Below are 16,869 nucleotides of genomic sequence, written 5' to 3' on the forward strand. Positions count from 1 at the left end.
GACAGGGTCTCACTCTGTCACCCAGGCTCAATGTGCAGTGGCACATTCATGGTTCACTGCAGCCTCGAGCTCCAGGGCTCAATCAGTCCTCCTGCCTCAACACCCCTGGATAGCTGTGACTACAAGCATGTGTCACCACACCTGGCTAATTTTTGTATTTTTGGTAGAGACAGGGTTTCACCATGTTTCCCAGGCTTGTCTCGAACTCCTGGGCTCAAGCAGTCCTCCTGCCTTGGCCTCCCAAAGTGCTGGGATTACAGGTGTGAGCTACTGTGCCCAGACTGATGACTTGATTTTTCTTGGCCTTATCCACAAATGCCATAGTCCTGTCTATAATCACTACATATTGTATATGTCCTTCAAGAGTAAATTAAAGAAACATTCTCTTATATGACAAACCTAAACAGTTATTAATAGCTTTGCCCATTTTTATTTATTTACTTATTTTTTTGAGACATGGGGCATCTCACTGTTGCCCAAGCTTGAGAGCAGTGGCACATTCACAGCTCACCACAGCCTTGATCTCCTGGGCTCAGGTGGTGCTCCCACCTCAGCCTCCCAAGTAGCTGGGACTACAGGTGCACGCCACACCTGGCTAATTTTTATTTTTTTGTATAGATGGGGTTTCACTACATTGCCCACACTGATCTCAAACTCCTGGACTCAAGTGATCTGCCTGTCTCAGCCTCCCAAAATGCTGGGATTACAGGTGTGAGCCACTGTGCCCAGGCTTTGCTCATTTTTGAAGAGATATAGTCTAATTTCTTTTAACACTATTAAGTGTAGATCTATTGAATGAATGTGGCTTTCATTTTTTTAGTGGCAGCACATGATAAAGCCAGTCATGATACCTGTTTTTCAGAGCCTCACAATGCAAAAACTATAATAATCATCATTTGGACAGATTTTTACAGTTTACAAAGTGCCTTTCTATATGTTACCAATCCTTCAAACATCTCATAACGTGGTATCTATCACCAAGTAAAAAATGAAGGCAGTGTGCCATAAATGACTCATCCAAGAGCCTACATCGAAGTGTGAGAGTAAGAACTAGAGCTAAAATTCAAAACTAAATCTTCTAAATGTGCTAGAATTAGAGTGTGGTGGTAACTGCACAATTTCGTGAATATGTTAAAAAGCAGTGGACTGTATACTTTAAAATAGTAAATTTTATGGTATGTGAGTTATATCTCAATTTAAAAAAACAGAAAGGTCTATATGTTTGGAGATGGTACCATCTCCAAAATATATTAATGAAAAAAGAAAAGCACAGAAGAGTGTGCATGGCATGCTACCATATGCTTAAAAAAACAATACCCAAACATACGTACACAAGCTTTGTAGACATGAAACCTTTGAAAAAAATACTCAGGAAACCAATAACATCATTTCCTAAAGGGAGGGGAACTGGAATGGCTGAGGGGACACAGGGTTGTCCTGGAAGGAAAACCTACCTTTCAGTATACCCTGCTGGACCTTTTGAATTTTGTACAGAATGCAAGTATTACCACTTCTTCTTTTAAATTTAAAGGGGTGAAAGTGAATAATCTGATGCTTTATCATTAGTCCTTAATTTTAAGAGATCATCTTCATTTTCTTCTGTAATAAACTTAAAATATATCCAAGAAAAAAATCTTAAAACTACAGCTTCTAACTAGTGTCCTGACTCCATTAGACCTTTTAGTTGATTCAGAGAGTTTCTCACTCTGCAAAAAAAAAAAACCCAACAAATTCATCTAGTAAGTCAAAGACCATAAAGCATCCATACCATTTTATGTAGAAGCCAGTGCTCTATTCTTACTGTCACAATTCCTAATCTCATAATTCTCTTTCTGTATGGGTACAGTTGTTCATTTACACTTTAACTTATTTTTTCTTTTCAGTAATAATTTATTTCTTTTATTTAGACACAGTTACCTCATCTGCTTTCCAAAGTTCTACACTGAATGCTCCTGGGACAGCAATTTCTTCCCAGATTCCCAAAGAGTAGTCCTCATTTTTATAATTTCTAAAGACACTTGCTAGACTTTTTGTTGCTTAGTCATCATCTTCTGACACTGGATTTTTGAGTTAGCACAAATCTCCTAACATGTTTCTTGTATACTCTTGGCTTTTAGTTGATTCCATTTATTTTGTATTCTATTTCATATTTTGCCAATTAACTTTATAACTAAATGAGGAAATTTCAACTTCACTTTCCACATGTAAGTGCGGTAACAAACCCCACTTCAAGTCATTTAGATATCTTTAGCTCTCTGGTGGTGGTTCTTTACCTCTATTTATTATGGTTTTGTAAAACCACAATTAATTAGAAATGTTATAATTAAAATGCTATGTTTGAAATTTAAATACAAAAGTAAAAGCTCAAAAATTTTCATATTTGAATTCTAGAATATTCCAGATAACAAATCGAACAATTACCAAGAAATAATCAGTATGTCTTAAATTCTCAAGAAAGCATAGTGGACAGGAGGAAAGTTAAAAATAAAAGACTATTTTAGGTGGGGCTTAATGCAGTATAGAGACTTTTTGGGAAGTGGTATACTGAAGGAAGAATAGGAAGAATGATATACTAAAACAGATTTCAAGATTGAATTCTGCTTTAATCTGTTACTGTAGTCAATTACTGTGGTATGAGATATGCTGGTTTTCATACATGGTTCACCCAGTTTTCTTTGTAATGAAAAGAATACAAAATACTAAAATTGAAAGAAAAGAAAGTACATACCTGCCTTCTATACTCTAAAAGAGGGTCATATAGCTTCCATCCGTTTTCAGGGAATACTTCTTTGTATTCAAAAGCAAAAAGAGGCTACAAAAAAGTAAACAATGGTAAGAGCTAACAAAGATATTCACAAAGGTAATGAATCAGAAATGTATCCATATATCCAAAGTTTTCATTTATTTATCTGCAAGAACAGTTTATGTATTAGCATCCTTTTTTGTATTATAGTTTTTGTTTTATAATTTTGAAAATATATTTTTTTACATATTTTTTAGGCATACAAAAAAGCAAAGACACTTGACAACAAAACTTACCAAATACTAACATATTATTATATTTCCTTCAGATTATCTTTGGTAGCCTTTGTAGGTTTACTTTCAAATAAAGACATTACATTTAAAAACAACTATGATGCCAAAAACAAAAAAAAATTTGAACTGGAGTCATAAGACCAACGTTGATTCCAAATGGTACTCCTACTAACTGTGCCCTTGAGTTAACTGCTTACCTGATGTTGCTTTCATCGCTAAACAGGGATAAATAATATCTACCACCATAGGCTACAGAGAAGTGAAGTGATATAAACGTGGGAGTCTAACACTGTCTATAGCACATAGTGGGAACTCAGGGTTTGCCTACCCTTACCTCCCAAATTGCTAGTCTTAACTGGCTCCCAATTAGAAAGGAGATTTCAAATCCTAATGAAGACAACAGGCAACTTTTCATCATGCAAACACCCTGAATAGCAAGATCATGTAATCATAAAATGTTAGTGCTGGATTGGACCTCAGAAATCAGCTAGTCCAGCTTCCTTTATTTCATGCCTAAAGAAACTGATGCAAGATACTAGGTTATACTTCACTATACATCTGGTTAAATGTCAAAGCAGGGATGTAAATGTAGAGATTCTAGACAGCCTAAACAAGTTTCTTTATACTACATCAATATTATAGCACAAATTTTCCAAAGACAGGAAACGTTTTACCAGGTTATTAGAGACAGGAAATGCATATTTCATTAGATTCTCAAATATGGATCTTCTTGTCCGCCCCTCAGGTTTATGAGCAAATCGTAAACTCCTAATATCCTAGAAAAGATTTAGGAACCAAGTTAATAATTGTTCACTACTTACTTAAGTGAATAAATAAGGTTACTTGGAACTATCTTGTAAAATGTTAAGATTTGTGAATGTAGGATACAAAAATAAATCAGACATCAGCTCCTGGAGATAGGGAAATTATAATGGTTTACTGGGAAAAATTGAAAGAAACACAGGTACTCTACTACAAAGCAGAATTCAGAGGGCAGGAAATTTACCTATGCTTATGGACTCAAAATAGGCCAGTGAAAGATGTATTTGATGTAACCACTGGGGATTAACGATATTACATCTGAAGATTAATATCATGACTGACACAAACTATCAGCATATGTGCTTTCCCTGTGAAAGCCCATTTTCTCTCATAAATTTCCTTATTACTAAAACTTGATTAGTATTTGTTACATTTCATATGTGCCTTCATTTCATTATATCTGGTGATTATTTTCCTACTAACTATCCCTTCCCAGGGTTCATTTGCATTGGACCTTCTCTTCCTAAGTCCCCTGCTACTAGACTTGTTAGAACTAAACCCTGCCTGAAAGTCTTCCTTCCTTCACTCCATAACCACATTCTTCCACCATCTACTGACACATAACCTCTGAATAGTTTAGTTTATATTATCCAGGCTCTACAATAAGGTCTAAAGACCAAGGTTCCCTTCCATTTGTCCCTAAGCAGTTTTCTATGCTCAGGCTGAATGCAGTTATTCATGTTCTGGTTTACTGGTATCTTAATAGCACTTAGAAAAAAACTGGGGATTAAGATAATTTCAAGGGCCAGACACAGTGGCTCCTGCCTCTAATTCTGACACTTCGGGTGGACAAAGCAAGAGGGACACTTGAGGTGTTCTACTTCTAAAACAGTGGTGGGGAAAAATTGGTATTGTAGACTTTTCCTATGTTCTTATCTACTGTCATTCTTTAAACGCATTGATTGATACTTGAATGAAACATAAATTGTTACAAGTTCAAGACCAGCCCGGGCAACATAGCAAGACCTTGTCTCTACAAAAAATTAAAAAAAAAATAAATTTATAAGAAAAGAATAATTTTAAGACTAATCATTTTATTTAAATGTTTTTACCTAGGCAGAGTTCAAAATAGCTTTATTATGCCTCATTTTGTAGAATCACACACAAAGCCACTCCACTACAATGTACCCACAGTACGTGAGTAAGATAGTATATTATAAATCTGATCCAAAACTAGAATGCTGGCTTTACTATCTTTCAAAATAAACATGTGCAGGAACCTAAGCTGATATCTTGTTTTCCCTCACTAAATACCTTTGTAACTAGGAGAGATACTCAGAATCATTCTGTTAACCACTGAGTTCTCTGGAAGTACCATGTCAGGGGCCCTACAAATATTTGTGTTAATTGATAACGATCCTGTTCCATGGAAAAAAAATTATATTTAAAATGATTAAGATTCAAAATTATCTTCTTTCTATGTGCTACTTACTATTAAACTACAGAAAAGTGATCAGGAAACAGTGTGCTTGACATGTGGTTGACAGCAATTACACTTACAGAGCCCTTCTGACTACAGTGGAAAACCACAGGCCAGGCACAGTGGCTCATGCCTGTAATCTCAACACCTTGGGAGGCCAAGATGGGCAGATCACTTGAGGCCAGGAGTTTGATACCAGCCTGACCAACGTGGTGAAACCTGTCTCTACCAAAAATACAAAAATTAGCCAGGCATGGTGGCATATGCCTGTAATCCCAGCTACTCAGGAGGCTGAGGTAGGAGAATCACTTGAAACCGGGAAGCAGAGGCTGCAGTGAGCCAAGATCATGCCACTGCACTCCAGCCTGGGTGACAGAGCCAGACTCTTGTCTCGGAAAAAAAAGAAAACTACAAAAATAATTACTAAGTCATTAGCTTTAATACCAGAGTCACAAAACTTCTAAGATTAGCATAAAGTATCTTGAATTATACACATGCTGTTTCTTTTGGCACTGGCAGAATAGCAAAAGAAAGGAACAGTGTGATGTAGAATCTCAATGTGCATGGGTGTTAGTGAATTAGGCCTTAATAACAGTGACCTGGAGAAGTGGTACATAGTATTAAATATCTATGACTTAATGGTAAAAATGTAACAATCTATGTTTCATTCAAATATCAATGCATTTAAAGAATGCCAGTAGATTAGAACATAAGAAAAGTCTACAATATCAATTTTTCCGCACTATTGTTTTAGAAGCAGAAAAATTGGCTGGGCATGGTGGCTCACACCGGTAATCCTAGCACTCTGGGAGGCCGAGATGGGCAGATCACAAGGTCAGGAGATTGAGACCATCCTGGCTAACATGGTGAAACCCCGTCTCTACTAAAAATACACACAAAAAATTTAGCCAGGCGTGGTGGTGCGTGCTTGTGGTCCCAGCTACTCGGGAGGCTGAGGCAGGAGAATCGTGTGAACCCAGGAGGCGGGGCTTGCAGTGAGCCGAGATCACGCCACTGCACTCCAGCCTGGGCGACAGAGCGAGACTCCATCTCAAAAAAAAGAAAAATTATGAGAACTAGAAATAGAAAAGACAGGTGATGATGAATATATCATATTTAGTTATTTAGTTCTTCCACTACAAAGTAGTGGAACTGCTCAGAGCCTTATGTTGCTAATTTGTAAATTAAAGGTAATAATGTCTATTGTGCCTACCTCACAGCATTTTTATAAGGCTCAAAGTGAAATAATGAATGTGGAAGTATGTGGTATCCTATCAGTACTATGTGCATTAAAGATGGTCATTATTATTAATTTTTTTTTTCAGACAGAGTCTTGCTCTGTTGCCCAGGCTGGAGTACAGTGGCACTATCTTGGCTCACTGCAACGTCCGCCTCCCAGATTCAAGCAATCTGCTGCCTCAGCCTCCCCAATAGCTGAGATTACAGGTGCCCGCCACCACGCCCGGTTAATTTTTGTATTTTTAGTAGAGATGGGTTTTCATCATGTTGGCCAAACTGGTCTCGAACTCTTGACCTGAAGTGATCTGTCTGCCTCAGTCTCTGAAAGTATTGGGATTACAGGCGTGAGCCACTGTGTCCAGCCAAGATGATCATTATTAAAAAATAAGTTATGAATTTCTGAATATATCAAAATATGTAGACTGAACTGGGCCCAAAAGAATTAAGTCTAATTCATGAATCACCTTTTCTATTACTGCTAAATTTTGTTTTCTTCTATCAATGTCATACTAAAATAACATTTCTAATTGGAAATCCATTTGATATTTTGGAAACCAATTTCAAAACAGAGGTTCTATTTAATACAAAGCTTTTCAAACCAAAGAAAATCACATACACATTATAACATTTACCTTACACACAGTTTCTAGTCCATAAGAATTTTCACCTCGACTAGAAGCACCACCAATTTTTTCTACTCTACTTATCACACCAAGGGAAGCATCTAAAACAAATGGGGGATCCTAAAGCAGGAAAGAAAAAATAATTAAAACTGAGCAATTAATACTGTCCAATTATACAGCTGATCAAAATCTTAATCAGAAATGCTTTAATTAGAAATTATCAAAAATGAACAAAACTAGCTACAAACAACACACTCATGTACATACAAAAATCTAATCCAACTCTTACCCGTTCCATGCTTTTGAAATATAACCTATAATTCGTGACAGTCAGAGTTCCTCGTACAGCACCAGTGAATGGACATATATAAGTTACATCTTTGGCTGAAAAGGCAAGAAGTCCACAGTTTACTACACATTATGTGCTATTAAAACCTGGCATCTCGTCTTATAAAATTGTTATGATTCCTAGACTAATTTATGCTGAAAAATAACAGAACCAGTAATTTCCAGAGACCTCAGAATCCTATAACCCAAGCTTCCATCCCTGCACTAATCTGGGGAAGAAACACAGAATTAAATGGGATAGGCTGAAGAGGGGGAGGGACTTCTCGTCCCATGAGACAGAACATAAGTAAACAAAGGGGCTACTATCCTGGCTAGATAAAACAGTGTGGGTAGCTGCAGCAGAGATGGGTGAAACAGTACTGGTAATGGTGATGGTAAAAATAAGCATGTCAAGGCACAGTCGCCATCATCTCATTGCAGTTTCTATGTAACCTCCCCATCTCCTGATCTTCCTCTGCGCACAGTCAAGTTTGTCAACATTATTCTAAAAATGCAATGTCCAAAACATGTTATTCCACAAACTCCTGATCTGATTAATACTTATGGGGAAAATTTTACAGGTGAAATGACACACATTTAAAATGTAATTTCTTAGAAAAATAACAGTATAAGAAGAGGATATTGTACTGCTGACCAACTGATGCCAGACTTTGTAAAGAAATAATCACAAATAATGTTTTATTAAATAAACGATGGATCTACATGGCATTATGTTTTGTAAAATATGCATTAACTGATTATGCAGGATAACTTAGGAATCAGTATCTCAAAATATTATTTAAAATGCCACAGTTCATAATGTCCAGTACATAGTTTTTATATCTTAAAATATTCATAAATTCCTAGTATGTCATTACTACACCAAATCAGCAGATAAAGGAGTATCTTCATCATTCCAAGGAAGTAAGGAACAATTCTGTAGAGCAACAACTTTCTAAGACCCTTGCAATGGGCTTCTGAGAAAACTTGGGGCCATGAAATATATTTAATAACCTCCTGACTTTGCTTCTCATTCAACACTTCGAAGGACTGGCTGCTTTGTATGGAATTTGAAATGAGACTGATCTTTTCACAATCATTTCTAACCTTCAAAATAGTTCCCTTAGGAAGATTTTAAGTATAAATTACTTTTTTTAAATCATTGTTTCCAATGTACATTTCATTTAGAGGGAAGCTTTTAAAATTAAATCATATAAAAATACACAAAACTTGCTTTGCACAAATAATATTTTTTCCCTTATGAATTTTTACCTCAACTAGGAAAGCTTTATTCAAGGTTACTAAAAACATTTCTGGATTCCTTCCAGAGTCAGTTTCCTTACTCGTGTAAGAAAACTCAGCCTTACTATCCTATATCCCACCACAGGAATGTCATTCTCGGGCCAGTGCTTTTCTGTTACACCTTACCCTTTATTCTAAAATCATGAGATAATATACACATAAAAGTGCTTCTAAAGTTTTAAGTACAATACAAAAATTCAAGGGTTTATACCTAGGTTACTAATATCATCATTAGTCTTTGCTTTGTTCTGTACCCTCCATCATTCCTCAAGAGATCATGACAATGGAGAAAAGAAGATAAACACATGAAATTCTTAGACACTGACTCCTCTAGGTCAGGTAACTGACTGGATGTTAAGAGTCCAGAAAAGAAAAAAAGAGCAGTCTAGTACGACAACCAGATTTCTGACTAGAATAAATGGACAACTGGTATTGATGTCAACTGAGAGAGAGAATGCAAGAAAAAGAGTACATTTGGGGTTAAACGTGATTATTTCCATTTTGGAGATGCTGGGTATAAGTTTCCTATGGGATATTCAAGGATGTGTGTTTAAGATAGAGGCATTTGTTTACTTACATTAGGACAGGGGTTCACACTGGAGGTACAAATTTTAGAGTCATCAGCCAATATATGGCAAGTGATGTTACAAATTTAGATATGGTCAACCAAAAAGTATACAGGAGGGAAAAGGGAAATGGATCAAGGATGAAGTCCTAGGGCGTGTTGCTATTAAAGGAAGAGGAGCCAACAAAGGAGACTGAGTGGTAACTTGAAGGTTTTTAATAAAGCCATATTTCATAATGGGAGCTGCAGTTATGGCATTAAGTTCAGAATAAGAAAAAAGAAATTGTCGGCCGGGCGTGGTGGCTCAAGCCTGTAATCCCAGCACTTTGGGAGGCCGAGACGGGCGGATCACGAGGTCAGGAGATCGAGACCATCCTGGCTAACACGGTGAAACCCCGTCTCTACTAAAAAATACAAAAAACTAGCTGGGTGAGGTGGCGGGTGCCTGTAGTCCCAGCTACTCCTGAGGCTGAGGCAGGAGAATGGCGTAAACCCGGGAGGCGGAGCTTGCAGTGAGCTGAGATCCAGCCACTGCACTCCAGCCTGGGCGACACAGCAAGACTCCGTCTCAAAAAAATAAAAAAAGAAAAAAGAAATTGTCATAATGCTAGATATAACCTTATTAGCTAGGTCATCTCCCTATGCTTCAGTTTTCTTCCTCATCTATAAAATGGGGTTGATGTTATTCTCAAGAATATACTCTCCGAGAATGACTGAGATAGTAAGCACTCAATAATAATAACTACTATCATTATATAATAGCCAATTCTGAAGAAATGTAAGTAGGTAGTTCAGATTGAGAGCCTGGTGTATACATAAGGCTGAGTGGTGAAAAGAAGAAGACTGAGAGGTTATTCAATCAAGAGTCAAGAGCAAGAAAAGACAAATACCATGCTAAGGACTAGGAAGCTAAATTTAGTAAATAATAATCCATTTAGAATTCAGGTCCTCCCTTTGGTTTGTTTTTACACATAGAAATGACACCTAGCCAAGTAAAATTAAGCATTTTAAAAATCCTTTTTAAAAATTATGATTGGTAACAAAATGAAAGTAGTTATATTAAGAAATCATTCACTTCATTCTTCTAACATATTACTTTATTTCTCAGAGTTTATGAGTAGATATCTGTAGATTATCACACAGAAGAAACAAAACAGAAGCATGAGGGAAAAAACAACACAGCTTATAAGCTCATTTTCAGTTTCCAGTCCATATTGTAAGTATTAGGCTGGGCAGAGAAGGGCATCTACATACAAACAGATGCAATGGAGATGACGTATTTCAGCCAAAAATTAACCTGAGTTTATTCAGAGAAGAAAGACATGAAGGAAGCAAACAGAAGAGAAGGTATTTTAAGAAAAATTACTTGTATAAGGTGACAATTCAATGTTTTTATCTAGGCAACTCAGTATCTGAATATAGTAATTCAAAATAATAAAATTTTCCTTCACAGGCTTTAGCAACAGTTTTAGCAAAAAGCCACCTACTTTTAAAGAAAGTAACCAGATAAGAGGCAAAGTATAATTCAATTTGCATGTTTCCCAGAGTTCAAACACAAACACTAGCAGCGGGTCTAGGCCTACATTTGTAGAACACACTAAGATGCTGGGAAGGCTGCAGGTAAAGAGTTCTGCCAGACAGGAGCTGTCTCTGACAGCCAGTTTATTCTCTGTATGCTGAGAGTACTGAACATTCTGCACAGTCAGAACGGAGGATATTAAGCACAAAATACCATTACGGACCCATGTCTTTAATATTTTCTCCTGGAAGCAAGGGTGGTTCTTCCATTTCTGCTAACTTGTTAGACTCCCTCAGGACCTGGGGTGGGAAAAACAAAAAAAGAAACATTTTTTTATTCAAAGGCTACTTTTTCACTCATATTTCAACTGAGTATGCTTGTTCTTGAAGTTATAACATCGTATCACATACACTATTTTAAATCAAATTTGTTAAACTGTAGTGTTGGCATGTATAATATATGAAGTTAATGTTTTTCTAGAAAGCATTTACTGAGTGCTTAAATCATATCAAAGCACTTTACATTTGTTACACAAAAAATTTTACATGTTTTTGCACTGCATCCTAAGACAGCCTAACAACAAAAGAGGTATTATATGCTCATTTCACAGATGAGGAAAAAGCAGCCAAAAGTGGTAATTAGTTCAAGATCACATAGTTAAAATGCCAGTGTATAGATTTGAACTATAGTTGAATGAATTCCAAAGCAATGCTGAAGGGCCATAGTACATTTAAACTCAGACAAAATTAAGTTCTTATGTAGATTTAATGTTTAGAGAATTTAGAAATGATGTTGATAAATAATCTTGTTGAAAAAGAGTTTAAATAAAATCATGATCAACAAATATTACCAGGTAGTTACCTTGTGAAGGATGCTGCCCTATATTCCAAGAATGTGGATACAGAAACAGTTCTCTAAAAGAGTTACAACCCAGAGAACACAGAGACACACCCAAATTGTCATATGCTAAACATACCCCCTTAACTACCAAAAGCCTTCCTCACCTCCTCCCACCTCTTTCACTGTCAAACAGTAAATTTTTGTCTCCAGTCCCATTAATTCCTCCATCTTCAGCAATCTGGCTCACCTGCGGCCAGTAACTAAGAACTACAAAGAACAAATTAACTTATTTTCAATAAATTTGCAATCTAAACAAATTCATTCTTTGAAAGTTTAACAATTTGTTTCATAAAGTAACTTTAATGCAATACCTAAAGAAATAGTATATACCCACATATATCTTTTTATGTGCCACATCTAAACTTCAGAAAAGTCATCTTTAAAGGTCATCTTTTAAAAATGCTATCTAGTTGCCAGTCCCTAAATAATCTTATGTAGTCATAAAAGAAGAGAAGAAGGAAAGGAGGACTGGCCTATGAAGATGGGGTTAAAAAGGCAAAAACTGGCCATATATAAAAATATAGACTTGGGTTCACATCCTGACTGCACCACATACTAACTTGGTACTCTTAGACAAGGTTTTCAATTTCTCTATGCCTCATTTTCCCCATCTATAAAATGGTAACAATAGTACCACACATAGGTTGTTATGAAAATTAACTGAGTTAATACATTTAAAGCACTTATATCAGTGTTAACACATAAGATGTATGTAATAAGTGTTGTCTATCATTAATAATAAAAGTTCAAACAACTGATTGCCAGAATCTGCTAATAATTCTACTAATTATGAAAGCAACTAAATTAGACCCAAAGATACAAAACAAATATCAGAGTATACTGAAAAAAATCAACCACGTGAAAGATTATAGAAAGGAAGATGCTTTATTCTTCCCCTGGTCTACCACCTCACTCAGAAATACGTTTATGTCACTTATAACGCTGAGCAGTAGTTCCCATATTGCACATGTATACCTTCTTGTGGCTGCTACAGCACTGCTCCACATGACTTCCTCTTTCTCTACATTTCTACATTCAGAAAGGACCAGCAACCCCGGAAAATATTTATGTTATGTATAGAAGAGAGGAGGGTAGTTCTGGCAAAGGCATACAGAAACATGGGAGATAACAATCCTCATAAAGTTTTATAAAGTGAGAAAAGAGACAGGAAAACTCTTGTAAGTAGCACACTGTGAGAACCACACATAGGCTTTCTTATATTCTCTCTGACCAGAATGTCAAAGAGCGAGGCAATGAAAAGAAGCAATGCAAGATCCTATCTTTGTCCAGCAGAGCTGCTCTAGATGACAGACTTTTAACAATAGGCATATGCTAAAGGTTGTATATAAACAACTTTCTACACTGGAGATAGGAAAAGGAACTCCAACTAGCACTCAAGTGAACAGAACAGGGATGGGGCAATCTAGACCCTGTGTTTGTTGACAAACACTGATTCTAGACAAATCCTTAATCAAACAAGAGAAAAGACTAGGGAAAAAAAGGCCTAGAAAAAAAAGAAAAAGACAAAGAAAAGAGAATATCAACCCAAAACTTTAAAAAAGAAAAAAAAGCAGTCTTCTGAAAATAATTTTCTATAGGCATTTGTAAAAACAAGTATAAAGTACTTGGCACACTCAAAAGGAAATAAGCCGTATTTCTAACAAACAGAAAGAGAAGGCCAGGCACAGCAGCTCGTTCCTATGCTCCCAGCACTCTAGGAGGCCAAGGCGGGTGGACTGCTTGAAACCAGGAATTCATGACCAGCCTGGACAATATGGCAAAACCCTGTCTGTACTAAAAATGCAAAAAATTAGCTGGGCAGGCATGGCATCGCGGGTCTATAGTCTCAGCTACTCGGGAGGCTGTGGTGAGAGGATTACCCTGAGCCCTGGAAGTCAAGGCTTCAGTGAGCCATGATGCACTCTACTGCACTACAGCCTGGGCAATGGGAGTGAGACCCTGCCCCCCCCCAAAAAAAAAAAAAGAAGAAAAAGAAAAAAAGAAATAGAGTAGAAACAGAAAGCCATAAGGAGAGAGACACAAGGAAACAAGAGAAATGGGTGAAAATGACTGCAAGGACATTTAAAAATGTAATAGCAGAAATAAAATCTGTATGGAGTTAGTAACAAATTGCATTGCATTGGTTATTCAGAAAACAGATTTAATGTTGAGGGCAAACTTGAAAAGTGCTGTAAGAATTTGAAGGAAAAGAACAAAGATAAAATCATCATGGAAAATAATCAAGAAAAGAATCATATTTTCTAAATGAAAAAAAAATCAATAGGAGCAAAAAGTCCAATACATAATTGATGTTGATCAGAAGAGTTTACCATGTTCCACCCAAAATCAACGAACAGAGACACATCTAGTTGCACCCTGGCAAACTTTTTTGAACTAAAAGAATTAAAATATAAACTATAAGAATATAGGCAGAAAAAAATTACCTTTGAAGAAAGCAAAATCAAGTTAGCTTCAAGGTTATCTATAATACCACATTCTACAAGACAATAACAAAATGTCATCAAAGCTGTGAAGGAATATGCTCCCATAAAGTGTTTAATGGCAGCAGGATGTAATTCTCAGATAGCCAGGTCTCAGAAAATATAACCCAGAAATACTTTTTAGAGGAAAAAAAAGAAAAAAATACCTTAAACTGTAATTTAGCTAAAAAGGGAAAATCAAAATTAAAATATACAAGGGATCTGTGGTGTATTGCAAAACCTTACGTTTCATATCCTAAGAACCCCTAAAAAACCTCCACATTCACTACCACCATACTGACCTCTTAGTCTTAGTTTCACCATTCATATTATTAACATGATATTAATACCCACCTTAAAAGTTAGCAACTATGAAATCAAGATAACTGCACCATAAAGAGATTTGCAAAGCACCGTGAAAATGAAAAAACAACAACAAAAAATAGAGACAGTCCCTGGCTTACAACAGTTCAAGTTATGGTATTTTCAACTTACAATGGGTTTATCTGGATGTCACTCCATCACAGGTCGAGGAACATCTGTACTTATTATTCACATAATAGAAGCATCAACAGAAGTTTTCACTGTCTTTTACCAAAATGGCCTATTCACATGATGCTTTTTTCTCTGCTCTAGAGATTCCCTATATGACACACTTTCTCTAATACTCATCAAAGGGATTAATATGAGAAAGCATGTCATATAGGGAACCATAAGTGAATCTCTCCCTGACTCCTAACTACTACATTCTAGATTTAGCTACAGAATAGTAAGCATCTAACGGTTCTAAGGAAAGCAGCAAATCTTTTCCCTTTCTTTCATTTCTTATGAGTACTGAAGATAGCTGCAATATTCCAAAGAGTCTGACAAACCTAGGAAAATAAATAGAATAATGTCTACCTGAGAGAATAAAGGAGATGGCTTGAGAAATAAAAATGGAGTAAAAGTTTAGGGTATCCTAGTGAAAGGTTTCAAAGATGCCTTCAGCAAGAGAGTCCATATCGTATGGGTCCATTTACATGAAATTCTGCAAGACTATAGTATGAAAAAATTCAAAACAGTTGTTGCTATGGGGATGAGAATGAGAGTGTGGACTGAAAAGGGGCATGATGAAAGTATCTGGGGTGACAAGTTCTATATCTTGACAGGGATTTGGGTTGTACAGGTATATGCAGTTTTCTAAACTCACAGAATGTACACTTAAGATTTCTGTATTTCAATAGGTATAAATTTTATATCAAAAGAAAAACCACATATATTTATTTGCATGCTGACATATTTACTTGGAAAAGTACTGATGTCTGCAATTTAATTTGAAATGCATCAAAAAGTTAGCTAGATAAATAGATGGATGGAGGGATACACAGATGATGGATGTCAGATAAAAACAAGGAAATAGGGTAAAATGTTAATGGCAGAATTCTGATGGTGGATACAGCCGGGTCCTTTGTAAACTTTATTTTGTGTTCAGAAATTTTTATAATAAAATACTGGGGAGAAGTTAAGGACTTTAAACTTGACCAGTCATGTTAAAAAAAAAAAAAAAATCAACGCAAGCCCTTGAAAGGGGCAGATGGCATGGTCAGGGAAGGCACGGAACCGAAAGGGATGAAGATGAAATGATGATAATCTATGAAAGGAAATAGAATCCTGGATTAGTCTGTGGTAATAGAAATAAAGATAAATATGATACATTGGAAAAGTGATCAAATCTGACCCTAGGCTTATTAAAAAATAGAAATAATTATATGAATAATACTTGATGATTTTTACTTGACAGGAACTGGATCTCAGATATGTCAACAATGGAAGAAGAGAGAAAGCAGATTCAATGAATAAATGAAGTGAGGTCAAAACAAGAGAGGCAACTCAAAAACACCAGGAACGTATCTTGTTAAAATGGGGGTTAGGAACCAAGAGAGCAAAGCCAGTCTGGTCCATTAGGTTTACTGCTTTCACATGTAAATATCTTTAGTGGAGAATACATTAGGTTTTTCTGCCTTCACATGTAAATATCTTTAGTGGAGAATAAGTTACATAATCCTCAGATATGAGGGAAGAAAATTCACTCTTGGAGAAATCCTCTAGAATACTTGAAGCACTTTCTCTTATTGGGTCAAAATAATGTTACTAACTGGCTAGCCAACCTTTCTATCAGATGCATCAGAACTCTGCCTGTGTCTGGAGCTCTGGCCACATCAATAGGTAAGATTCCATAAAATGTGCTATTGGATAGCATTTACTACAATATTTAATCATTTTATTATCAAGAAGAAGAGTCTGATAATCTTATTAAAACTCTTACTTGAAAACAAATGACACAAGACTAAAATTTATCATTCTTTTTTTATTCCTACTACATAATCAGTTTGGTATCCCTCCCTTCCCAGCCCTGATTTTCTTCCATGCCCACTTCATCAAATTATTTTCAAATTGCCCAGTAATTTTCCATGTGACTTAAACTTCTTTTTTCACTCCCTCCCTTTCTCTTCTCTCCCTCTCTTTCTCACACACAGAGGCACACAAACACAAAAATACACTCTCTTAGGGGCGGAGCAAGATGGCCGAATAGGAACAGCTGCAGTCTCCAACTCCCAGCGCGAAGGACACAGAAGACCGGTGATTTCTGCATTTTG

At 36.2% G+C, this 16,869-nt stretch overlaps 1 protein-coding gene across 4 annotated transcripts in view; it reads right to left on the minus strand.

Annotated features, from left to right (window-relative positions):
- MTMR2 (myotubularin related protein 2) overlaps positions 1 to 16,869 on the minus strand; it is a 93,074-nt gene that overhangs the window by 21,059 nt on the left and 55,146 nt on the right. For all 4 annotated transcript variants that reach the window (XM_011926594.1, XM_011926595.1, XM_011926596.1 and 1 more), the window contains 5 exons: positions 11,077 to 11,152; positions 7,430 to 7,524; positions 7,150 to 7,260; positions 3,711 to 3,812; positions 2,729 to 2,812 (listed from right to left, as the gene is read on the minus strand). In XM_011926594.1, the coding sequence (XP_011781984.1) occupies positions 2,729 to 2,812; positions 3,711 to 3,812; positions 7,150 to 7,260; positions 7,430 to 7,524; positions 11,077 to 11,152 (468 nt within the window). The remainder of the gene's footprint in view (positions 1 to 2,728; positions 2,813 to 3,710; positions 3,813 to 7,149; positions 7,261 to 7,429; positions 7,525 to 11,076; positions 11,153 to 16,869) is intronic.

Source organism: Colobus angolensis, unplaced genomic scaffold (assembly GCF_000951035.1).
Source record: "Colobus angolensis palliatus isolate OR3802 unplaced genomic scaffold, Cang.pa_1.0 Scaffold7, whole genome shotgun sequence".
NCBI classification, from domain to species: domain Eukaryota; kingdom Metazoa; phylum Chordata; class Mammalia; order Primates; family Cercopithecidae; genus Colobus; species Colobus angolensis.